Source organism: Ptychodera flava, chromosome 5, assembly GCF_041260155.1.
Source record: "Ptychodera flava strain L36383 chromosome 5, AS_Pfla_20210202, whole genome shotgun sequence".
Lineage (NCBI taxonomy): Eukaryota > Metazoa > Hemichordata > Enteropneusta > Ptychoderidae > Ptychodera > Ptychodera flava.
This window is the reverse complement of record NC_091932.1, coordinates 14,782,114-14,808,750: the sequence shown is the minus strand read 5'-3', so window position 1 is coordinate 14,808,750 and position 26,637 is coordinate 14,782,114. Positions and strand designations below refer to the sequence as shown.

The 26,637-nt window shown below is 38.6% G+C and overlaps 2 protein-coding genes across 3 annotated transcripts in view; one reads left to right on the top strand and one right to left on the bottom strand.

The window, feature by feature from the left end:
• LOC139133105 (calmodulin-like protein 3) overlaps window positions 1-21,364 on the bottom strand; it is a 30,263-nt gene extending 8,899 nt beyond the window's left edge. The window contains exon 1 of one of the 2 annotated variants that reach the window (XM_070699524.1): window positions 21,315-21,364. In XM_070699524.1, coding sequence (XP_070555625.1) covers window positions 21,315-21,348 — 34 coding nt within the window. In that variant the 5' untranslated portion in view covers window positions 21,349-21,364. Of the gene's footprint in view, window positions 1-4,157; window positions 4,491-21,314 lie in introns of those variants that run through there. The other variant, XM_070699525.1, reaches the window with a different exon arrangement.
• Window positions 9,229-22,802, top strand: LOC139133104 (sulfotransferase 1C4-like). The gene is made up of 7 exons (XM_070699523.1): window positions 9,229-9,412; window positions 14,689-14,942; window positions 15,726-15,855; window positions 19,337-19,431; window positions 19,878-20,049; window positions 20,553-20,777; window positions 20,877-22,802. Exons 2-6 carry the CDS (start codon window positions 14,808-14,810, stop codon window positions 20,660-20,662), a joined length of 642 nt encoding a protein of 213 aa, XP_070555624.1. The 5' UTR covers window positions 9,229-9,412; window positions 14,689-14,807; the 3' UTR covers window positions 20,663-20,777; window positions 20,877-22,802.
• The last annotated feature ends 3,835 nt before the right edge of the window (window positions 22,803-26,637 follow it).

Here is a 26,637-nt window from a genome sequence, read left to right as displayed (position 1 = left end):
TTAACAAACATACTAATTTAAAAAAAAAATGGAAAAAAGCTATCAAAAGTTTGAATTTATGGTCCTTTAAACACCCCTGGTTACAAATTTTTGAAATCGGTCATATGAGCGAAGCTGAGTCTATCAATGCCGGTGACATTAACCGTAGAACACCGTATAGTAAGACAATATCGCCATAGTCCTTCCTTCTACTGTATCCATTCACTCATCACATAAACCCTACACAAACGGTGTATTTCCTCTGTTGTTCAACAAACTTTTAACGGTAACCGCCGACACCCACTGTGAGTTTCAACGGTAAACAGGATGTCTCTCCGCGGAGACGGCCTTCTCTCGTTCACAGAGCCAGAACGAATACGTGTCTCCACTGCGTGCGTCCTCAATGTCCGCGACAATACACGCCAAATAAAGGGACGTAGCCTCGAAGGCCCGGAGACAATGCCACTCCGCCCAATGGAGTATATGTAGAACAACGTCTCTTGGAAAACACAGGAGAATGGCTTTTTAACACGGTCATTCGGAAGTCACTGTGGCCTGTATTTGACGAGTAATTGTAAATAAAACGAAAGAAATAGAACTTCGGTGTCTAGGGTACTACAGCCTGGCGAAATGTTGAGTATATCTATCACATGAAAATTTTACTAAATTGTGTAGACCTTACGAATGGCCAATTAAGCATCATTTTCAGAGCCAATCCTAATCCTGACATCTCATAATTCTGACATGTCTTCTAGAAATCTACCAATGCAAAACGTTGTTCGCTCTTTATTATTTTCGACCGCGTAAACGACAGTGCGAGGTGGCTGCTTTAAATTTTCAAATTTAAATCTGCGAAAAAAGCGTTTCGCCTTTTCAAGCATTTTCATCCGCCTCATTATCAATTGAAGCTTCACACTAATAAACGAATATTCCTCCAGAGAATGATTAGGGGCCTACCGTTCACGCTTTGTTCAAGTTCATCCTGTTTGTAAGATTGCCAAGTGGTTACTGCTTCAGCCTACAACAGCCGAACAATCTATTGCACATACTTGTGAACTATCTATTGCACATACTTTTTGCAGAAAATCTTGCTATTTATTAAAATATATGCAAGGAAAATAATTTTTATCGTGAAACTTTATTTCATGCAATTTAAGTAACTTTTTTCGGATATCGTTCAATTTCTAGGTTGATTTCAGGTGAATTGACTGGCACCCGAAATCGAAAGGAACATCTTCCCGCGTCTTATTATATTATCGCTTTGAAATGCCCTGTTTGGAAATGCATAATGTGATTAAATATGGGCTTTCACATAGTTTTATACCATTGAGTGCATTCTTTCCATATTAACATCACACTTCACATTTTATATATCCTAAAGTGGGGCCAGAGATTGTCAGCTCTTTCGATCGTATTTTGTGTATCACCGAGCATTCCTTGTGTCTCATTAAAAAAATATAATTGTGATGATATAAAGCAAGATTTTGTGATGATACACGTGGCAAACAATCGCCATGTATTTCCATGAATTTCATTGATAAAGGAGTTCTGTATGACAAAAGGGACGACTTCAATTTTGAATTCATAAACTTTCCCTACCTTTGATAAGGAGACTGTTTTCTTTGAAAGGTCATGCTACAGTCAACAGTGTGCTACCCTAAACAATATTGATATCAGTCAAGATCAACACGGCTATACTTAAACCTACCTGTGCAGTAATAGATCATCAGATCAAGCTTATGGATTATGTACATAATCATTTCACAGCTCCTGAGATATGGTGGAGCTTGTAGATTATATGAAGATTTCGAGTAAGACGTAAGTCATATAAGCGCTAAAACTAGTGAGACAGGGATTCTCAGAAAGTAGACAAGTCAGATTATTTAAGAAGTTCTTTGGTAGGCACGGCGATGTGATCATGTGGTATCGAAATACGACACGTCTGTTTATTAAATGAAGACTAAGAGTATAATCCATGATCTTAATTCCCAACAGTAATTTTGTGGCCTTTTCCGAATTTCACTCAATTTGTCCGAGTCACTTTGGGGTCAATATTGACGGGTGTGGCATGCTAGCAGGGTACGCTTACCCATTCCGGACACCTGGTACCATCATTGAGCAGTGGTTCAAGGCTCATTCTCTCTTTGTATCTTGGATCGACCCGGTAAATTATTTCCCTTGAATAATACTGATTATTGGACCTCGTGTGATGTCATATCACTATACAAACCGGATCTTCATTTTGCGAGTAATGAAGGCCATTCATCACAATTTTAACGTTTTCTGTGGCTGGTACACAAATGAAAATTACTGGCAAATTCAGCCTCGCCCATCATTAACTAAGTTACCACAGGATTTTAAAGATATTAAAATAAATACCTAAGTAAGTGAAAGGCACAGACGACCGGAGGGGTTACTTCTTTTAGATATGTAGAGAATTGTGTTTACTGTTTTCTTTTCTGCAAATTATAGGTTTTAACTACCAAGTAGCTTCGACGTAGGGATAATTACACCATTCCTATATATCAGCCCCGCAAAAGAGGTCAAGGGTTACATACCTAACCGTAACCAATGTATTCTTGTTCAGCTTTCAACGAAACGCCCTGTTTTTTTGTAGCCCATAAAATTTTTACGATGCTACAAAATAGAAGCCGGCGTTTATTCAAGGCTATTCATCACCTGCGTGTACGCGCCTTTGTAGTTATTGTTAAAGTGGAAACAACCGTGCATTATGTCCAATTGAGACCAACATCGTTTAGATGTCTTAAATGCTATGAACAGAAAAATGGACAAGACAGTGTGGGCAGAGAATTACTCTATTCTCAATGGAGCTGTCACTGTTTCTGTCCAAAGGATTCTCTTGCCATAACACGGCAAATGAAACACTGCCTTAAATTTCACCAACACGATAAGTCTATCGACTGACATCATTGTTTGGCTGTCTCAACTGTTTGAAAGGAATTATAATTGACAACAAGGGTGTAGACAGCAACGCAGAATTACTCTACACTCCAAGGACCTGTCCTTGTCCAACGGGAATCCCTCGGAACAAAGCAAGGATAGGAACGCGGCCCGATTAATGTCATCACGATGTTTCGTGGTCCTGGCGGGCAGCTCGCCTTCGATTTCGACCCTCTGGCGTTGAAGAAACAAACGCGCAAGTCGTCCTTTGTTCCTCAGTACTTGTGGAATAAAAAAATAGTTGGCTCAACGATATCACTTTTCGACTCCACCGTGTAAGATCATCTGTCGGTTACTGTACTATGACAGAATAACAAACATTGTTGTTATCAAACTGAATACACCTTTTAAGTTGCAAAGTCTCCAGGTTTGGTTATTTGGTAGACCATAGAAAACCAACGTTTGTTGAATTAGAAAATATATTCTGTTATCATGTCTATCCCTTTTAAAAATTGTCCTCGAATGAAGCTACCTTCATGTACGAGGCTAGGACATTCATATAGTAGTAAAGCGAATAGCAAATTATATTTCTTACGCTATGACTGTACATATTTCCGTACCACAACGGTTCTTGGGGTGAACGACGGAGTTGGAGAGATGACGATGATTGATTTGAAAGGCATTTTTTCGTGTACAACGCTGAAGGAACTTACAATGTTTTAGTTAAATAGACCTCTTTTAACCACGGACTGTTTATACGAATGGTGTGGCTCGCCGAAGTATGCTGCTTAAGAGTACGGCAAACAATAATAAAGAGATTTCTAATGGGCGTTTGACCAACAATGATTTACTTAGGATTGTGTATACAGTAGAGATAAATAGTCTCCAGTCACTTGCATTTAGTGTTGTTTGTAAAAGCGACGAACATTTGATAGCAGAAGTTATCAGAATAGATTTCCAACACTCTGTTAACTAGTAGTAAATAAATCGTTTCAAGAACCCTACCTTAGAGTCGATTGACACGTCACATTTTTGCATAGCATTTGTAAAATGTCAAGCCTGATATGACCATGGCATATATCAGTAATTACCTTGGTTGAGTTTCTTGGCCGTCGAAGGAAAGCACACCTCTACGAAACAGGTTTTGTTGTCTCGTAACCGTATACTGCTATGTTGGGCTGAGTTAGGCTCTTAATATTTCGTAGTTGGAAGGCATAAGTAAGTAGCATTGTCATCGCGTGTCTTAAAATTTTTGGGGGATTACAAATTTATCTTACCGTCAACTTCATGGCTTGATCCACAACCCATCACGCACGGCACATGTCCTCTAAAAATGAAGGAGCAAGTTAAGTTTGGACCTTGTAGAGATTTCCCCGCCACTTGTTGAATGGTGGACGCGTCGCGACAAGCAGTGCCTTCAACGTTGGGCTTATACAGGCACAAAGGCTGAAAGTGAGTTGGTATTGTGTTCTTGATGACGTCGATTGTCACGATGAATGATGTTCTTGTACTAAAAGTAGTATTATTTCATGTCATCTCCATAGTCAATAAGCTCCTTAGAGCGCATCAGAGATCGTTGACAGAAACCTCGTCCCTGAGAGTGACAAGACCGCGCCGCGACTCTTTACAAGGCGTTGCTATGGCAACATTGGTCACCTCGACCATTCTGTTTGTGACTCGTGGCGTAAATTGAAGCCGCTTGCGCTGTTAATGAACCGTGTCAAAACGGTAGTATGAAAAGTGCAAAGAACTCCGACACGAAACCATAGTGTAAAGAAAAGGCAATGCAATCGAACTGTTTGCAGGTACATAAAAAGCGGGTTGACGTGTCCCTAGTGACTGGCTCAGCAAACGAATGAAGGAGTTAGAGGGTGAGTTATTAGTGAGTGAGTGAGCATTTAAATAAGATTAGGTAAGGGATGGAGGGGTAGATTGGTACAGGTGGGTGATTGAGTAAGGAAGAGGTAAATAGGTATGGGTGAGTGAGTCAGTGAGTCAGTGAGTCAGTCAGCTTTAAGTCTAAAGTAATTACATAAGTAAGGAAGTAAAATAAATAAATTAGTAAGTAAGTAAAAAAGTAAATAAGTAAGTAAGTAAGTAAGTAAGTAAGTAAGTAAGTAAGTAAGTAAGTAAGTAAGTAAGTAAGTAAGTAATAAGTAAGTGAGTAAAAAAGTAAGTAAGAAGATAAATGAGTAAGTTAATTAGTACGTAAGCAAGCAAATAAACAATTAAGTAAGTAAGAAAGTAAGTAAGTAAGTAAGTGGATAGCTAGGTAGGTAGCTAGGTAGCTTTTACTAAATAAGCTGCAAATATAAGTTACTGAGAAGTCGAAAGTAAGTGGGTAGGTAAAAATGCATCACGTAAGTATTAACTGATAAGGTGATTTCAAGCGAGCGGTTAACTTGAGGACTTTGAGTTAACAGGTACTTGAATGAATGAGTAACTGAGTGAAAAAGTGTGTGGTTAAGCAAGCAAGGACGAAGTCGGTAAATATAAGTATATGAGTGTTATCATTTACATGCTCCGTTGTCGGTCATCAATTGTCATTTTATCTGTGTGAGGTCTAAGTCTGCAATTGCTGGTGTCATCCGAAGTTAGTTAACAAATATCAGCTTTGCATGGATTCGTCAGTGCTGTGGATTTTCCTCAACCAGCTCGGTGTCGCTTGGTGGTAGCCGCCACTATGCATGTCGACAGACAAATCTCTTTTACTAATTATGTGTGCCACGACTTGTCCCCTACCAGCCCATCTGTTGTTGTTGTTGTTTTTTGAAAAAGATAAAGTTTATTCCAACAAGTTGCAAATAAAAGAAACCTACATAACTGTGAATGTGTCATGTGAATTACAAGTGAATTGCCACATGGAAATGACAGCGCCCGCAACGACGAACTTCTTTCCTTCTGACGATGTTTATCCGACAAACATTTCCTTAGAGAAAAGATATATTCCAAGTCAATGTTTTGAATTTCTCCATTATGACAGTTCCTTAGCGCCATCTATGACTAATTTAAGTAATGACGCATTATATAGTAGGAAACTTGCATCCGTAAACGCATATAGGCTAAACTCGCTGGGAACAGCAAGATGATATGCGATACTTAAAACTCTGCCGGCTGAGTCATTTAAAGTGATTTCTATTAGTTTTGTTTTGTAAACACTGTCCGTTCATAAATTGCCAAAGTCATATCGAATTCCAAGCGTCTATCCTGTTAAAAGAGCCTTTTTGTGTACAATGTCGAATCACAATTGTCGCTGACTGAATTTCTGTCCAGACTAGAATTCACCTGCCAGCATTAGTATCAGTGCATATTGTTCACCATGCGTTTTGTGTGCAAGGCTGATAATTATATATCAACATACTTCAACTGAGAGGTTTTTATAAAAACAGTATGAAGCATGTAAGTTGCAAACAAAGACACGGCTTCTCAAAAATAACAGTTATTATCATTAGGCCTTTATTTTTTGAAGAAACAGTAACGATGTAAAGCATTCTTATTTTGCATGAATTGACACAAACATCTTTAAACACTGAAGTCACTTATTCAACACAATATCATGAACAAATGTAGACTGTTAATATTTTAGCTATAAAGCTAAATTATTATAGCTGTCTGGCTCCGTCAAGGTCGCTCCAGACTCTCGTTTAATGTCTTCCTGAATGAATGTCCTCAAGTTCAATAGGAAGACGGAAATAACTTGAGTTTGTGTTAGAGAATTTTGTAAGTTTTCCTGATTTTTGCGCATGTTGCATTTTGACGTATATTAACAATAAAAATAAACATGAAATAAAGGGGGTTACAGGCCTGTTGTTTGAGTTAGGGGAAATGTAGTGCTGCTACCCATGCGTTTTCAACCGAAGCCAGGCTTCCGTTTTTGTCTTTGGTAAATAATTCCGGCAAAACAAGCGGCTAAAGCTTGTTTTGCATATGTTGTGCAGTGTACATGAAATATTATGGTAAAATCATTGTTCTCTTTTGATATTCTAAGATTTATTTGTATAGAAATATGCCATACCTTTTGATTTTATGAACATTACATTGCTTTGTAAAGACAAAATCAGTCCTTAAACATATAGAGAGCTGGTTGTAACTGACGTCATTTCCTATTTCCTGCATTGCAGAATTCTCAAAAAAAGCCTCTATAAGGGACTTTTTGATAGCATGAGCTATGAAGGTACATAATGATTATTTATCTAAAACTGCTGAGTCAGCATTTCTTTAAATAATTCTACAGAAAGGAATGATTTTGCAATTTTACCTTGAAATCTAGTGCGATGACACTAGTTTTTGAACTGTATTTTTAAAATGCCTTTTCATTTTCAGTTTTTTGTTAACGTTTGAAGAAAACGAAAATATTACGATGATTTTTTTCTCGATCAGCATTTCCGCATGCAAACCAATTAGATTATCTAATACTGTGACACCCATAGGTAGTCTCCTATCTTATCTATAGTAGTCTAACGAACATAAGTCATTTAGTTTTGACTGTAAACTTCTTCTTATAATCTTGTACAAACTTCAAGATACTTTGTGAACGCATTTGCAAAAAATCCAGCAATTGTCACAGTTCTTGTTTATTTCTCTGTATATTATGTCAATATAAAATGTGCGTTGTAGGAAAAATAAGTTCATGTTTCTTGTCTTCGAGAAGTAAATTTAAGTTCAGTGGTATATAACAGTAACAGCTCGTGCAGCGGGACGCCCAAAGGCGACGGCAAGCGGCTAGCGGACACTCATGCGTCAGTACAGTACGTTAAGCTAAAAATTCCGTATCTTAATTCTTGACGGCATGGTTGCAGCCATTGCAATGATTCTTGTAATTGTGTCATCGTACGTCACAGCCCAGTTTCAACAGTTTTCTCTTTTGATGAAGATTTGCAAGCAATAAAGTCATAAAACTACTAATTTTATTTAAAAAATCAATAAGAATAAAAAGACATCAATATATGTTCGTTTGGGATGAAACATATCACACCGTTCGATAGCATCAGCCGAGCTGCACGCTGGCAGCCGTCTTGTGTCAAGGGTCATCGCCCAGGTCACCGTTGTGGCATAAAGTAGGCTGCAGCTCTGAGTTGTCAGTCTCAGCTCAGCGAGCTTGTCACATGCGTGCTATCAACACCTGTGACGAAGAGGAGTGTCTTAAAAATATCTTTATCCAAAGCTTATTTACTACGATCTGTGAACTGTAACTGTATTGAAATTACAGCTGTGCGAGATTATTGGCTCAGCCCTAAAGTGGTATTATCAAAACTATCAAGCAACTCAAATTTGAATAACGATAACTTTTACTGTATACCGCTTGTAGCCTGGGGAGATATCGAGACCTGAAATAATTTTGAGGTCTTTGTACCTCTGGTACATCATTCGGATATTAGTTTGTTTATATTTTCCAGATCTATCTCTTATAGGGTATTATTTTAAAGCTTTTGGATTAAGTGTGTTGTTCACATTCTTAGTTTTGCGAAATTAAAGTAAAATCTTCATAGATTTAACACATGGATGACGGTCATTTTGTGTTTCAAATTCAGGTAAATGTCATGCACAAGTAATTTGTTTCCCTAGTGCCAATATTTGCACGGGGAGCCATAAAATTGAATTTTACGTTATTTAAAAGAATGGTCGGAATTGTCCATGGGAATTCGAAATTTTGAACAACAGTTTAAGTCTCTCAATTTCTAGGAGAATGCTACCCTGGGGATGAAGAAGTGTTTAAGAGCCGCTATAAAACACGGGGAGGTGACTATGAAAACACAATTTGGTAGTAATTCGCACATGAGGCCAGCCCCCACCTTTCCATGAGTCCTTAACAAGGGCCACGAATCTTTTGAAATGCAAGCTTGGCATTGTTTAGTTGACCCGAAGCATTGTTTAGTTGACCCGAAGCATTGTTTAGTTGACCTGTCTGTTGAACAGATTTGATTAATGTCTGTGTTTCCTCATTCTGGGTGAAAACATGCGGAGCGAGCTCACAGATAAGCAGCGACTAGCGTCTGCGCATGCTTAGGTTTTGCTTAAAGATAATGCGCCAATGAAATTTGCCGATGGCAACACTTTATAATGGCATACGTGTTTGCAACCAGATATTACAATTACACGTTTTAAGTAAAAAGTGGTAACCCCACTCAAAGCTGGTACCGGTCGTGTCTAAGGCCTTGAGACTGTACTCACTTATTGAACACAGTATAGCGATATATATATGAATGGTCGACGCTGATTTGCGCCATCGACCATATAGGTCGTCCTTTCTTTGTATCAAACCCTGACCGGTATAGCGGGCGAACTAACCTAGTACCTGAGCAACAGACATTACGTTTATGACCTTCATGGCTTCACACAGAGGGCGTAAGAGTCGACCTGTTTCTTCTTCCAGGGAAGGACAGGAATGTTTCTGCAGATCTTCACGTTTGTGTCGCAGACATGGACGATTCAAAGACAGAAGAGTCAAGACTGTTGCAATTTCCATACGGAAAGATGAAGACGATGGAAGTCCGACATGACGACCTGTTTCTGAGTTCCTTTCCTAAATCAGGTGAGAATCGGGTGGCCAACACCAACCTTGCAATAAGGGTCAACCGAGGACAAGTACCGCCGTTCAATGACAAAAAATCGATTACTTCAAACTGACAAAAATATGTATTCTTACGCATTGGTATCACGGAAATTCCCGATATACTTTTATTTGTAGCAATCGAAAGGGAAAACCTGTACACTTGTAATGGCCTTAACTCGTCACGATCAGTGAAAGTTTAGGAAAATATCTGAGGACGAGATAAGTTTAGTTTTGCACTCGTCAAAGGAACACTGGCACTGTACTCATCACCCGAGTTTACATTATGAATGCGTCTAAATCAAGTTTACCAGTATCATTTATTGCAGACTTTTCCACACGGCTCTGCTAGTGATAGGTTTCATTGTGATTTTGGTCAAATGGACTTGCGTACTCGCTGATACACAGAATGCATCACATTTAAACTGTTGTGCTATCAGTTTGGATTTGCAGGCCTCTGTTCTGAGTTGGACGGAAAGTAACGCTCTAGTGCTGACACAAATAAAACCTGTCGCCATTCTCTGTGAACCGAAAGTTAATGGGGGAATTACTTGTGAATTGAAAGTTAATGGGAGAAGTACTTGTGAATTGAAAGTTAATGGGGAAGTACTAGGTATGCTTATTGGTTAATCCAGGAGTGAAAACTTAAACGGTTTATGCAGTGTTACAGGATTTCTGACCAATATTAACATACTTCTCCTCACTGTACGCAGTAGCACGTTAACCATATTAACGGAGCCTTCAGTTAAAAACCAAGGGGATGTGGACCGGAGGAATGGGAGGGGGAGGGTCACATTTTACTAACTTGCCCTAGGGGAGGGTCACATTTTACATTGCTAAGTTTATGATTGCAAAGTGTAATAAGTTGTGTAAAGAAACTTCACAACACTACTGCCATGTATGATGAAAGAACATTTTCGATGAAATTCCAAAATCAAATTTCTTGTATACATAATTGGTTACAAGTGCATATTATGCACTTGTAATCACCCTATGCTAACCAAGAACATTTGTATCAATTATCCAAAGTCCATAAGTGCACAGATATTGCTAGTTTTATATCGGAAAGAAATTGATCCAGGTTCAAAGTTTTTCCATAGACCCCCATGTATAGTGGATCAAAAGTGTATGATTTTCGGTCAAATTTCAAAATCAAATGTCTTGCACATATATGCATTTGAGTAGGTATTTTGCCGAGCGGTTCTGCCTGTGGCTTCTCCTCTAGGTGACAGGCTACCGTATGTTGTGAGTCCGAACTTACCGTATATTGTAACCACCTATTCAAATAAAGTATATTTACATCAATTATCAAACGTCTATAAATACGCACATATTGCCAGTTTTATAAAGGAAAAAATTCAGTTTTCTCATAGACAACCACGTATAGTGGATTTACATTTTTGATCAAATTCCAAAGTCAATTTATGATACATATATGGACTTGTAACGAACCTCTTCGAATCAAGTATATTAATGTCAATTATCCAATGTTTATAAATGCAAAGATATTGCTAGGTTTATATTGGACAAAATTATGGGTTTTTTTATAGAACCCCATGTATACTGGATCCACATTTTTGTGAAATTCCAAAATCGAATTTCTTATTCACATTTTCACTTGTAACTATCCTATTCTAATCAAGCACACTAACATCAATTACCAAACGTCTGTATGTAACAAATATTGCTAGTTTATCATATGTGAACAAATATTGCTAGTTTTATATTGAAAAGATTGTTCTTCGTTTTCTCGCAGAATGCCATGGATATAAGGTAATTCAAAAAATAAAATTCCTTGTACACAAAATGCACTTCAAGCACAGAACATTTACATAAAATATCAAACATATATATATTCACGAAGTGTTATATCAGCCACATATTCGCTTCCACTAGTTGCACCCAAAATGGTTACCCTCTCCCAAATGCATGCGTGAAATGTCATTACCCTTCTTACGAGAAAAATTACGACCCACCCCAAAAAACACCGGCCTTCTCCTCCTGTACTTTCTGGCCAGTCCCTCAGCTTATTAAAACATCCTATATTTGTACATTCAGCATTGTTGTTGTTTAAAATTGGATTTAAGAGTGGAAAAAAATTCACTTTTCAACAATAACAATGATCATTAAAAGTTCACATGTGTTGGCTTTGTTGACAAGCAAAATATTTGGCATACTAAGGGAGCATTCGTTATTTACGGGGAGGGGGGGGGTCGGTGGAAATCAGGGGGGTTGACTTTTACAAAACCGCTTTTCAGGGGGGTCAAATTTTACAATCAATGATTGAAGGGGGGGGGGTCAAATTTTACAAAGGTTTGTGTTGAGTTATGGAAAACAAAATTGACTTTGGAATTTCACCGAAATGTTGCTTGTGTAACCGATGTTTCGAGACGGCAGAATAATAACCGACCGAAGCTCAGCCAAATTTATTTCTCTAGCAGGGCCAACAAGTCCGAGACTGGCATTAACCTCTCTAGAGCAGCAACAGAGCATGTAGCCCTGAGTACAGGTCTGTGTGTTCCTGGCGTATACGGCCTCCACCACGCTGCCCTGCAACGGTCTGTGGAGATAACTGGGGTCTCTGCAGCGAGATTCAAAATGGGGATCGCCATGGGTAAACAACTTGTCGAGTATGTTATGTTTCAGAAAATGAGCGGTTTTGGACGTTAGGAGAAGTCAATCGCATCTTTTCTGGGATTGGTTAGGAGGTAAAGGTAGGCAGGGAAAGGATTTTGCCCCAATAGAGCAGAATTTCGGCCAAAAAGACCGTCTAGTCTTCATTGCGGTCCAGATCCAGGCCGCAGAGACCTAAAGTCTGTTCAAAGACCATTGCAGGGCTGTGGTAGAGGCCATATAATGCTGGGAACACACGTGCACACACCTGTACGCAGGGCTACACAGCATGGGGCATGAAAAATTGCCAAATGAGGGCACACAGTCCATGTAGCCGACAATGAGATGCAAATGATATGCGGTCAAGGTCTCCTCAACTAACTTTCAGCTGGTTCTTCACTTTCTACTATTTTTTTAGTATTTTTTACAAAGGCACAGACTTATTCTACCTGCAACTTAAAACTGATAGTGATTTTGTAGCTCATTCTTTACCTATTTTTCATAGTTTTTGATAGCCGGTAACACACACTTCGTGTTCGTGTCGGCTACATGGACGATCTGCCGAAATGAGGAACCAACACACAGTCATATAATGTAACAAACAACTTCTGTATATATTGTGTCAAATATCGGGGTCTACATATAAATAGTAAAACCGTACCCAAAACTATAAATATTACTCCATGGTAACAGTAACCGTACTGATCGACCTCCCGACGGCAGGAGTCGAACACACTTTCAGAACAAAACTCTGTTCAAACCCTTTCTAAATGCTTAACAATTTCTATGGAAAACTTAACGGTACCGCAGAGGTACCTCAGACTTGACGACGCGGCTGGGAAACACAAATAGTTCACACGCGACTTTAACTAATGTTCGATGATGAGCACAATTGTAAGTCCCGTGTAATGTCTGCACATGAAAGTCGGCGACAACACACGCAATTCACTGCTAAGCAGCGTCCATTCAGCTACCACGGGAGCAGCCATCTTACTAATATTCTTAGATCTTTTGTTTACTTCCGGTCGGGACATGCCGAACTAATCTGAAGTCTTACTCTGCTAACTCCGCGCATCGACAAAAGTTCAGTGGAACAATCATAAATAATGTTCTCATGACAATCTCAGACATCTGACTGAACTCATAAACGGAATAAAGTTCACAGTTAACACACAATTTGCTGCAGAAAGATCAGCTTTCAACTTGTGGTGATATTATCATCTTAGCAGTGCGTATATTGCAAATATACGGCACGGCTTTCACTTGTGTGAGCAATGTTCGTTCCATCGACTAAAGTAGAGCATGGCGTAGGGTTTAAATAAACTGTCCGATCCGCACAAATTCGATCTCTGCCACTCACCGGTTTCTTTACATATCTGCTGACTTGAGTAAGACTCAAAATAGAGAAATATCTGACTTAAAAAGCACACGCTGACACTCAAACCTTCCAGTGCCAGTGCAGCATGCAACGTAAAACAGTACTCTCTGGAAAGTTCCCGTATTGGACTCCCTAGGTATACAGTGATAACACACAAGAACTCCCAGGCAAAATAGAAAATACACAGGTCCTCCATACATAATCTATGAGAAGCTATGAATAATTTCTTTTAAATACAAAACTAGCTAAATCTGTGTATTTATAGATTCTTGATTATTGATATTAATGTACTTGATAAGACTAGGGTAGTTACCAGTGCATGTGTGAGCAAGAAATATGATTTTGGAATTTCACCGAATTGTTAATTCACTATCTTGTCAGAGGAAACTATGAATAATTTTTTTCCATAACATAACTAGTTAAATCTGTGTATTTATGTACGCTTGATTATTGATATCAATTTACTTGATTAGACTAGGGTGGTAACAAGTGGATGTTTGTGCAAGAAATTTGATTTTGGAATGTCACCGAAATGTTGATTCACTATCTTGTATATATTGAAACTATGAATAATTTTTTTCCAATATAAAACTAGGTAAATCTGTGTATTTATGTACTCTTGATTATTGATATTAGTGTACTTGATTAGACTACAGCGATTACAAGTTCATGTGTGTGCGAAAATTTGATTTTGGCATTTCACCAAAAATGTTGATTCTCTAGTATGTGAGGAAACTTTTCAGCCCGGGGCCACAGGGTGCGAAGGGTTAATGAATCAAATCTGATGAATTTTTTTTTTCATGGGGGGGGGGGGTCACATTTTACAATTGATGAATTGAGGGGGGGTCAAATTTTAGAAATTTGATTTGGAGGGGGGGTCGCTTTTTACGTTTCATTTGTCGCTCAAATTCCACCGCCCCCCTCCTCCCCGTAAATAACGAATGCTCCCTAACTTGCTATAGGGAGTTGCACAGGAAACAGCATTAAATACACTGAACAAGAAAGTGGAAGTATGACTCAGTAGTTCTCTCAAGGTTATACAAACATTTCAATATCGGAGGGGGATGGAAGAGTCATCGGAAAGGGGCAGCAGGAGGAGGTTCACATTTTACACGATGGCCATCCTCAAAATGCTCCACACATCCCCTCATAGAAGGCTCCCTAAGGGATTGCAAAAGGCCCATATAAGTCTTTAGCCAAAGTTTGATACATGTTCTACAGGGCATATCTTCAAACCGATACATACTATTTTTGACCTGTTGTCCAGGCACTCATTAGGTACTGAGAATCATTGCGTCGATCTTGAGAGGCACCGACATTGCCACAGGCGGGCGTGCTTCTAAATTCCCGTTCGTTGAGCGGATTCTTGCTGAAGGAGACGACCCGATGCTTCTGCTGGCCAAGAAAAACCAGGGGCATGCAGTAAATTTTAAACCTAGCATGATGAAATCACCTCGTTTGATGACTACCCATGCGGCTTACCATCTTTTGCCGACTCAATGTCATGAAAAGAGACCAAAGGTAGTTTATTGCAGGGCATTTTATCTGCCATTCGCTTTGTGTATTATTTTGCGAGTGTATTCGAGCATTCTTTATTTTGTGGTCAACACTCACTCTTTGACCTTGTGAGGAAACTTTAGTTTTGTAGAAGATGATCGACAAACTTATACTTTCAAAAAGTCAGATATTGTCCCATGATGCACTTTTAGAGAAATCTGGCGATTAAAAGTGGAGTTCAAGATGAATTACGTTTGACAGAGGGAATGGTGGCAAGCGATTTCACTGTTGAAGTCACCATTCAAAACAAGTTAACGCTGTTCAGGCCATGTGCTGATGTTATTTTGTTGTGGAGTTAAAAATACCTATTTTGAGAGAGCTCCATATTCGTACAAAACTGTCTATAGTGCGTCGCCGGTAAGGCTGTATGGGCAGCTGTAGACCCCTTCTGAGCAAGGTGTGCAGATAGCTAACAATCGAACGATTTACTTGACTTGAGAAAATCGAAACGTACAAAGAATCATACAAGTCAATAAGCAAGGTAACAAATTACGCAAAAATGACTAGAAACGTTTCGGATCGATAATGCAACACCGTGACACCACAGAGATAAACGTCAGACAATATACTTAACCCCATACTCCTTCACGACAGCTTAAAGGGATCGTACTGCTGTGTATGCACTCTACCAAAATGTATAATTCAGGTATACTTTTCTTCAACCAAGCACATCCTACACGAGTTCATGACATTCGAATTATGAAGACGACAATCACTGATGTGACTTTCTATATTGTATGATTGCAGCTGATTTACGTAGCCCGTAACCCGAAAGACGTGGCGGTATCTGCTTTCAAGCACTTCTCCGTGCCTCCGTTTCACGTACACGACGAATTTCCGCAATTTTTGGAGGAGTTCTTTGCCGGCAAGGTGGTTGGTAAGTAAGCTCCTGCTTTGAAAATGAATCAATGAGATAATTGAATTGTTGGAAATAAGGTCAGCTGTAGAACACTACATGAAACAAAATACAAAAATAGCAATATGTCTGTCTGTCTGTCTGTCTGTCTGTCTGTCTGTCTGTCTGTCTGTCTGTCTGTCTGTCTGCCTGTATGTATGTATGTATGTATGTATGTATGTATGTATGTATGTATGTATGTATGTATGTATGTACACAATGAGCGTTATCAAACTTTGATTGTAGTAAACACTATTATTTAGAAGTAACAAATCCTTACCGTCATTTGTACTTGCTTGCAAAAGTTGCTAACTCATATTAACGGTAATTTAATTCTTAAAGCCATCCAAGAGTCTTTATAATCTCTCTATGCACTGAACTTCATATTAAAAGCGTTCTAATTAACATTGCAAGCAAGCTATTATTGCATAGTATGGAATAATGGACAACTTGAACATCTTCATGTCATCTGTTTCATGAGCAACAACACTTGACAGAAAGATGAGACGTTTAAAGAGAGCTACATTTTACAAAGCAATGCAGCTGAGTTTCTAAAACCGTGGTAAGAATTTTCAACTTCTGTTTGCAAAACTAACGTTTGGTTTGCCCTTTTTCTTGCTTTACTGTGTGTTCATCGAGTCCAGAGTCGACGGGGAAATATGGGCAACGGATGATGAAAAATGTGTGGCAAAGCGTGAAGACCAATTGTATATTGAAATACAGCCTGTCACAAAACTTAGTGATGGTTTCATTTCTTTTGTTCAAATTCAAAACTTCTGAGCTACAAGACTGCCACTGCTAATCACTTACTTATGTGCCCACGAAATGTATGCCCTTTGATTTGAGAGTACAGATGGTAAAAACTATTCGAATGACATTATCCCTACTTTTATCACAAGAACTTGCCCGAATCACCACCTGTATGACGTAGAACAGGACGGATAAGAAATCCGAATTACCCCTGTTTTACGTCATCAATCGGAACTATTTTCCTGCATGGTACCGTTCATACATGCAGGTCGCAACACAGACCGATTTGCCGTGAACGATTCCGTGCTAGCTCCCATGAAATTTTTCCAAAAATGTGACCAGATAAATTCAGAGAAGGCGTAGTTTTCCAACGAAATTTCGAGTCGCTAAAACTATAGCGTTTCTTGGGAATCGAATTGGGATACCGTCGATCGTTTTATTTTAATGGCTCAGTAACGTCGCGGCTCCTGTCGAGACGTAAGGCTCAATGTGGACGTCGTACCTTGCGATTCCGGTTGGCGATAAACCCGAAACCTACACCTCAACGTAAGTTCAACTGAATAAATGAGTACTGTATAATCTTCGGGTAAGCGACATAGAAGGCACAAACATGAAGTCATTCGACTAACAACGATAAATTTCCTTCGTCACACAAAAAGTTCCGGAAATTCTCGCTCGGAATCAAACCTGCAGCGCGGTGCAAGGCTGTAGCGAAGACATAAGCTACAGTGCAATCCGATGTACTTCGAAAGTTGACTCAGACAACAATCAAAACAGAATTTCCATCAAGTAACAAAATTAGGACGTATCCACGGGCGAGATATATGTCCCTGCAAACATCGAAGTCCGTAAGACGAAAACATTGACGACCGAGATCGGGATTGACGAGTTGACACCGGCAGAGACCAGTGACGGCAGCGTTGTGGGCACAAACATGCAATGAGGTGCACTCGAGTCTGTGTGTCATCGAACCGAATCTATCGTGCTCGCAAAGGTCGTAAACTTGTGTGATATTTTCAAAAGCCACGGCATCTCTGAGAATGAGCATATACTGTTTCAATCGCGTCGTTGCATTTACTTGATAAATCTATTTGTAAATATTCTAAATAACTATGAATACTATGGCTATCCGTCGCTGGCAAGGTGGAAGCTATGTCCGCCGATGACCGACTTGCCTTGGCATCGCTACAGCGCGAGACAATGATTGACACGTTCACGTGACCGAATCCGTTCGTCTTGTTGGTGGAGATACCATTCGATGTATCAAAATTTCAGCTTGATGGGATTAATGAATGAAAGTATCTCCTGGGTGACGGGCCGCTTTACTCATTAAAGTTCCATTAGCTGTATCTTCTGGCGATTTTTCCGTTAGTTTTGATTGAAATGATCACTGGCTCATGTTGAATAGCCTGTCAAATAACAGAGAATCGCATATTATTCGGAAACATTACGTGCCCTACAACTAAGTAACATGTGATTTTACAACGAAAATTTCAATTTTTGTCCGGACAGAAATACAAACTCTGTTGACACGCGGATTGCAACGTAGGCATTCTTCTGCACCTGCGCGAGCCATTTACAGCAATTTCAAAATAAATATTCATTACTTATGCCCGGTACTTACGTCGTAGTCCATTGTCCGAGCACCTTGCGTAGCCAGATGTCTGGCAATCCACGACGCAATGTTGTTTTGATCCCGCAATAAACGTGAACTTGTACATCTCGCGTGATGGCGGCGTCACCATTTCTGCGTTCTCCCCAGCACGCTGAGCATGCCAGACGTCAACAAACGAGCTCGGAAGAGCAACACGTTTGAACCAAAATTAGCAGTTTTATGTGGCTATAACATCACTAATCATGTTTGTTTCTTCGTAAAACAACATTTTGCAACAAATATGAGCCTCCAACATGGAATTTTCCGAGGTAAAAAATGGTCAAACGTTACAAATAATGGCCCTTTAAATGAAAGTAATCTGCGTAAGTAATACACAAATCGCAACGAAATTATAGCAATTTGTTACAATAATTTTGATCCATCTACGTCAAAAGAAAAATAAGAAGACTGTTCATGTCACTGCATAAAAACCCTCTAATACTTACTGTATTAACATGGATTATTGTCTGTATTTTAGCTGAAGAGTGCATATACAGATGAATACAGTCAATAATCCATTTTTTGTATTCAGCAAGACTGTATTCATGTGATATCATGTGAATTCACGTGTATTATACTATAATACAGGCAACTCATCAATGTGAATTTATCTGAATTATTGGGTTTTCATGCAGTGTTCATGTGATAAATATATAATCCATGGTATTTTTCTCTGTTTGACGTCATCATATACGAGTGTTTTTCGCGAAGCCGTACAACTTTGAGTCGAAATGGGATTATATATAAAAAGTACGTGTGTATTTGTTTTAATCAGCTCCCTTTGTTACAGACACTAGTACTTCAGAAACCTTCACTGCTTTTCACACAGAGGCATAGAAATCCTTTCTATCACCATTACACATATTCACGCCCTAGAATGACCATATACTACTCATAATGGTTAGTCACATGGCCCAAATTAACCAGTAAGCGTCCAATATTGTTGGCGAACAACGCACAGTATTGTAACTGCATGCATACATACATGTATACAGTCTTCGTAGGTGGCGACTTCGGAAGGAAAGTACCATTCTTTTTCACGGCGCAACTTTATTGCAGCTAATATGGGACATTGGGGCTCTCATGTACTTGATTGGTGGAAAAGACGACATGACAATAATGTGCTCTACCTGAAATACGAGGATCTTAGTAAGGTAATAAGGCAACCGGTTTTCGTGAGGATCCAATGTTAGGTGCTTAGTATAAAACTTGGATGAAGTCGATGATCCGTTGAATTAAGTCTTTGTAGCAAAATATTAAGCATTAAGTTACTTTTTCTGCTAAACGCTTTGATTGCACGTAACGCGTTCGTACGCTGTCTCCAACGAGACATATGAAAGTTTGGCATCTGCACATGCAATGAGCCAAATCGAAATCGTTCCCTCCCTAAAGCCTATTTTGCCAATTTTTTGTGACTTTAACAATCACATGACGCGCTTTCCGCTTTCTGAGAAGTTTTAAATTGAAATACCAATAGGACGAATATGTTTCTCACAAAGTCCTGGTAACCTACTTTTATTTTTAACAAGCTCGCTGTAACATAACTGAGTGACAATCTTGATATTCTTACAGTAAGAAATCATTTTACCACATATCTCAGGACCCGAAAGCGGAAATTCAGAATATTGCTGAGTTCATCGGTAAAGACTTGACACCCGAAGACATCGACAATATAGCACATCACTGTTCCTTCGATATTATGAAAAAGGCTTTCCAAGATGACTCGTTTATGAAAGCAATGGGGTGGAGAGAAAACCCTTTTGTACGGAGGGGTCAGTTATGTTGTATTTTTCACTTGAACGTGATCATATTATTCACCTTGTACACCTTTTTCACATTATTTAAAGATTTGTTAAAGTAGACTTTCAACCGTTACGTCACAAAATGCACCTTCTTCTTACATACGAAAAAGGTCATGGAAATACATTACTACTCTGCACTAAGTTAAGGTAGGTCTACAGTTTGAACATGCACACACTGTACTGTTCATACATCCAAAAAACGTCGTAGAAATTACTACTCTACACGAATCTAGGTCTACAATTGCACATACACACATTTTTCTATTCATAAACAATTATGGTTGTGATGATCATTCAAGAAGATCAGTTGATCTTACACGGAATCGGAGAAGGGGGTGGGTAGTCGAATTCGAGTTTACTTAGTGAAGTTTTTTTTCTGTAATGCACGCAGTTTGCACTAAGTTTTTAGTTGTAAAACAGACAAAGAAAAAGTAAACTATGAACTTAATCTATTTTTCTTCGTATTATTTCAGGAAAAGTTGGAGGTTGGAAAGAAACGCTCACTGTTGCACAAAACGAGATGATGGACAAATACTGCGAACAGTGGTTGAAGGGAACGGGATTGGAGTTTGAAGAGGAGTAAACCATTTCAAATAAGAGTCGATGTTTGGGTGACACATTCTTAATGACGAGAAACTTATTTTCGTCGGTTCGACTGATGGAAGCCTTGATCAGAATATAATATATTCATTCTATTGGTTTTGTGTGAGGCCTATCAGCTAGGCGATGTTGCCGTGAGTGTGTGGGGGTTCGAATCCCGTTTGGGTTACAGTAAAATTTTTTATATTATAATACAGTACCAACAAATCAGAAAACAAAAGATCCCGATGAAAGAATTTGCAGGAATGGCATCCTCATGATGCCTTTGTGATACATTTACAAAATGTTAGTCGTGTAGTTAGTTTATGTGTGTGAGGGTTTTTCCGGTATATTTGTTCTGGTTTTGAAATACCAAGTTTTGGTTGATATTCCATTTTATAAAAACATGTTTTATGCATTCATGTGCGACACTGTTGTTTGAGAACTAAACATCAATTGGGCAAACTTATTTTGATAGCATACAGTGTACAGTGCATGTCAAAATGATTTACACATATACAGTCGTCACAAGGATGCAATACTTTCTAATTTGTTGGTACTGTTATACCTACTACAGTGACATCAATAAGACAGTGCGTCAGCTTCAATATATTGTTTTGCCTTAAAATTTTAGATGATTACTAAACTAATCTTACCGTCAACTTCATGGCTCGATCCACAACCCATCATGCACGGAATATGTCCTCTAAAATGATAGAGCACTTCAAGCGTCATCGGCTGAGATGTTTAATGTGATATCTATTGGTTGTGTTTTGTTTGTAAACACCGTTTATTCGTAAATTTACCAAAGCCATATTGAATTCCTAGCGTTCATCTTGTTAATTATTCTGACAAGGCCGCTTAAGACTATTGTTATGGTCTTCTTCAATGAGATGTCTTCAAGTTTCATTTGAAGACCGATGTCAATAAAACTTGTGTTGGAGAATTGTGTCATTTTTCTGCTTTCTGCGTATGTTGTGTTTTGACATATTTTAGCAACGAAACTAAGCATGCATTCATTGAAAAAGGGGGTTACAGTCCTACTGTTTGAGTTAGGGGGTCCTGTAGTACCCAGAGTACCCCTACCCCATGCCTTTTCAACCAATGCCAGTTTTCCGTTTTCCTCGGCTAAAACTTGTACTTTACTGTTGATTAAGCTCACTTGATGCAGTCAGAAATTCTGTTTGTACAATGGCAAAACCAGCTCTATCTGGGATTGTAAATGAGAGTTTACAACTGGCACCCTATGTTCAAGATTGAGATACAATGTAAATTACCATTCAGTGGTCGATTTACAAGTCTTTTTTATTTCAATTTCCCCACACAGTGTTACCTCAATAAACTAATTATCATGGAGAGGCCTTAATGAATTAAAATTGTATCTTTTGTTTCAATTTTTAACACAGGATACCATTCATTAGCTCTCATAACAACCCTTGGCACGGTCTGTTTTGTCTTTACACAAAGATAATTTCTGACGGTATCAAGAAGGCTTTAACAACAGTTAAGTGGCCACGGGTGCATGTTTAGCAGTAGACATGCAAAATGACAACGAAAATGAGTTATCCGATTTGACATTTGGAGATAATTTATAGAAATATATCATACCCTTTGATTTTACGGAGCTCACGCTGTTTTGCAAAGACAAAGTCCGCCCCAAACATGTAGGAAGCCAATTATAACTGACGCAATTAAGATATATCTGACTATATATCGCTTGTGGCTAGAGGAGATTAAGAAAACTGAGGCAATTTTAAGGTAGTATGATGAGCGTCGGGTACAATGCAGACAATTAAGTTTACATGAACTACCGCTTCTGGAGGTCATTTTGAAGCCATTAGTTTAGTATGGAAAGTTTTCACCTTCATAGTTTTGCGAAATTAAAATAAAATCCCAACAGACTTATAACATGGATTGCAGCCATCTTGCATTTCAAATTTCGGTAAATGTCATGTAATTTGTTTCTCTAGGTGAGCCCCATTATTTAATAAACGTTATTAAAGACTGGATCGAACGTTTCTCTTCGTAAATTTTGAACAATAAGCTTAGTTGAACTCTCTTAATTCCGTTAATAACATTATAAGTATGGAGAAGGGTTTGTGAGCTTCGATAAAAAAGGGATCCGAAGTGACCCTAAAAATCAAGATGGGATAGCAGTTCGCACATGAGGCTAGCCCCGCATTTCCATTAGTCCTTATAAGGGCCGTGAATTTTTGGAATGGAAGCTCTGTAAGCAGCACCTCAGAAGTGCCTGCGCATGCTCACGGCTAGATTAGTCAAGGCAATGCGCAATTGTAATTGTCACTGATGTAAGACCGAACAAAAAAAATTGTGCTGTTCCGATAACCTGACCTGCCCTATTTTTTACCCGCCGACCCTAAACTTTTTAGAGCTACGTAAACACGGAAGTAAAAAAAAGAAAGCAATAATCGTAAAATCATGCGTTCGTTACTTTGCATTTGATTTTTGCTCGAACGAGGATGTCTTTTATGCTTTTTTCCATATTAAATGTATGATACATTCTTGTTGTGGCAAGTGTACGTTGACCACGCAGGCGGAGAAGTTGCAACTGAAAAATGACCTGAGGGCAGTGCTGCCCTTGGGACAGCTCAGAGCGGAGTAAACATATGCTCGACATTCCGATGACGTCACTGAGGAACTGTATGTTTGCCCTGAGGGCAGCTCAGATATATTGCTGCCCTCAGGACAGATTGATTGAGATACAATTATGCAATGATGTCCGAGCATAGAAAATGTATGTCTACTCTGAGGGCAGCTCAGATATATTGGTTGATATATATTGGTTGATGACACCATGCAATGCTGTAAGGATAGGAAATGTATGTCTGTCCTTGCTGCTTTCAGGGCAGATTAGTAGCTATACACTATGCAATGATGTAAGAAGGACAGGGTATATATACATATACATATATATATATATATATATATATATATATATATATATATATATATATATATAAACAGATTACTTCAAGTACAAAGTAATGAAATCTATTACTTAAGTTTCATGCATCTTGCAATCCTCAGATAGAAGTGAAAGGATTACTAGCTTGACACTCTTACATATATGATTAGGACGAACTATTCTATTTGCAGGTGGTGTTAAAATTCGATAAATAATATTTGTTTTGGTGGCGACATTTTGAAACCAACTCAGAGCGTTTGTTTAAGGCCATCGTCTGGGCTAATGTCAGTCAAAATGCTCAAAAAATCTAATTTTATTTTTTTCCTTCATTGTCACCCTCGACATGTATACTTTCAAATAAGCTATATCATTCTTCAAAAAATATTAACTAAAATCGAGAAAAATCGCTTTTTTTTCCCACTGACCCCTGGTCAAATTTTATTTAGTCTAATTATATATTCAAAACAGGTAAATCGCTATTTTTGGTTGCCTAAAAACTTTGTTGAGTTATGGCATCATGTATGAAGTAGTGACCATTGGCTTGCTTATTGAAGCAGCTTTTTCAGAGGTAAAAATATGGCGTTGTGGAAATTGTGAGTTTGAGACTAATTGCAGTCTAAAAAAGCCAGATCAATGAGTAATCGGGAAGAAATTTGCAACAAATGATTCTGTTTTATATTTTGTGTGGATATTACTGTAAGGCATATGAAGATTTTCATTCAGGTATAGCAATTAAACCAGAAAACAAACCATATTAGACGTTATGGTGTCCATATACATAACGAGTAAAGAATCTCACATGAATTTCATTATCATGCTGATTATAAAATCAATGTTTTTTTGATAATTAACAGTTCATATTTCACTTAGAAAGCAATTACAACCAGGCTTTTGTAAATAGAATTCTAACTGACAATTTAAACTTGTCCAATACCCTATTTTGAGGTCGTAAACTTTGCATGAAGTATGAGTATCACCTTTATGTTGTAAACATTTCAATCCAATACTCCTAACAATTGTGTTTTGTACTGCATTCGTTTCTTGTGGCAGTAATAACTCTTGAAAGAATGGTTGGAATGCAATGAAAATCAGCCAACATATGTGAAATTAAATACTTTACAAAATAAACTTCAAAAAACAAGGTCATCCAATCATGTCATAGTAGAAACTTGACGGAAAGTTGTGAAATTTATTAATTTTTCAATCTTACCGAGATGACTATGATTTAATTTATATTGACATCTTATACAGTCATAGATTTAGGTTCATATTGTAATACATATACATCTGAATGCTACAGAAAAAATTCGGTTGTTGTATATGACTTTTCGTTCAATAGATATCTTTGCCACAAATTTCCTCATATTTTTAACCCTGAAATTGTCGCCACGGCAACAGAATATCCGGTTTTCCCCCTGCACTGCATTTTACCATCTACTGCAACAAAAAGATGACAAACTCTGAAAACTAGGTACTACACGGTTAGTGTTTTAAAATAGCCCCTACAATAGCCTTAAAGGGCTGGTGAAGAGTAAAAATGAAATCTCTGAAAAGGTGATTTTCACTCGTTAAATAATACATGGAAAGGCACAAGCAAAAAATTTCCGGCAGAAAAATGGTTTAAGTGCGTATTAACCAGGGAAAATGTGTTTTCCGAAGCTTAGGCACATTAGACACAAGCTTAGACAGTGTTAGAAGACGAACAACAGCTAGATTTTGGGTTGTACATGGCAGCTGTAGGTCTCTATATCAAATTGTGCCAGTCATACTTACAAAACGCTCGCTGGATTTATCGTAATTTCGTCCACTATTATGTTAGTCCTGCCATGGAGGTAGCAGAGAACGCTCACTCGCACTATCCGTATTATCCATAGAGGTAGAACTCTTCTGGTACCGCCGCGCCGTCGTATTATCGTACTGTCTTCCATGTCAGTCCTGAAAAAACGATATGGGCTGCACCGCTGATAAAGGCCGAAAAGGCTAGGCTGTCATCGCCGAACAAACCGGGGTTGTGAACATTACCGGCCGAAACAATTTGGGCTAAAACCTACAAGTGCCGAAACAGCTAGAAACCTGTGGAAAGTTGTGTATCATGTATCTGTGTATGATCTGTTGCAATACAGTGCGCGAGCTGCGGTGTTTTCGAATCATGTACGCCTGAAAACTTCTACTCAAATAGTACTCTTTGACATAGTTTTGACGTGAGATTCAGAGCCTATATAAGACGTGGAAAATTGTGTTCTCCATAATCATGACTCAGTATCTCACTTTATATTATTCCGATCGATCTGTAAACGTTGATTGCAATATTGACCGACTGTCAAAGGTCACGCCGTGCCAAGCTACACCAGCCAACGGCACATACGTTTTTTCATTGAATCGTTTTACCGCACACGTTTTTAAATTCAACGGTAAATTTCTGATATTTTTCATAGATTAATTTCTTCGGCAATGTAAGCTTAGGTCTGTTGTTGTTGTTGTAACTTCTACACTGAATACATCGTCAAGTGTGAACGGTATGATATTTAATTGCCCCTACGTACATCAGACGATCGATTGCGCAACACATGGTTTGGCCACATAGAAATGCTGGGAAAGCAGTATAGTCGTTCGACATCTTCGGTTACGTAGAACTCGTGGGGTAGAACTACACCACAAAAATAGTCTAGCCAATCACTAGTTTTATTGATAATCCTATAAATTACGGCTTGCCTTCTGGAAAATTCATGATCGTATTCCGTGAAAACAATCGTCAGTGAAGTGTGTGTAGCGAAGTACATGTACGCGCCTGGCTAGCTCTGCATGGCAGGGTGTGTGTTACCGGCGTTGTGGCAGATCGTCTATGTAGCCGACACGAACACGAACTGTCTGATACCGGCTACCAAATACTATGAAAAATAGCAAAGAATGAGCTACAAAATCACTATCAGTTTTAAGTTGCAGGTAGAATGAGTCTGTGCCTTTGTATAAAATACCTGTATACGGCCTCCCCGTATAACGCCGGTAACACAAAGCTCTGCCGTGCAGAGCTTGCGCTATGCTACAGGAGTAAA

What these genes read in the sequence shown, in the direction of transcription:
- LOC139133104 (XM_070699523.1), top strand. Translation starts at nt 14,808, where the DNA reads ATGCTTCTGCTGGCCAAGAAAAACCAGGGGCATGCAGTAAATTTTAAA. An exon ending in GTCATGAAAAGAGACCAAAG is followed by an intron (nt 14,943 to 15,725) that starts GTAGTTTATTGC and finishes GTATGATTGCAG; the next exon opens with CTGATTTACGTAGCCCGTAA. An exon ending in AATACGAGGATCTTAGTAAG is followed by an intron (nt 19,432 to 19,877) that starts GTAATAAGGCAA and finishes CACATATCTCAG; the next exon opens with GACCCGAAAGCGGAAATTCA.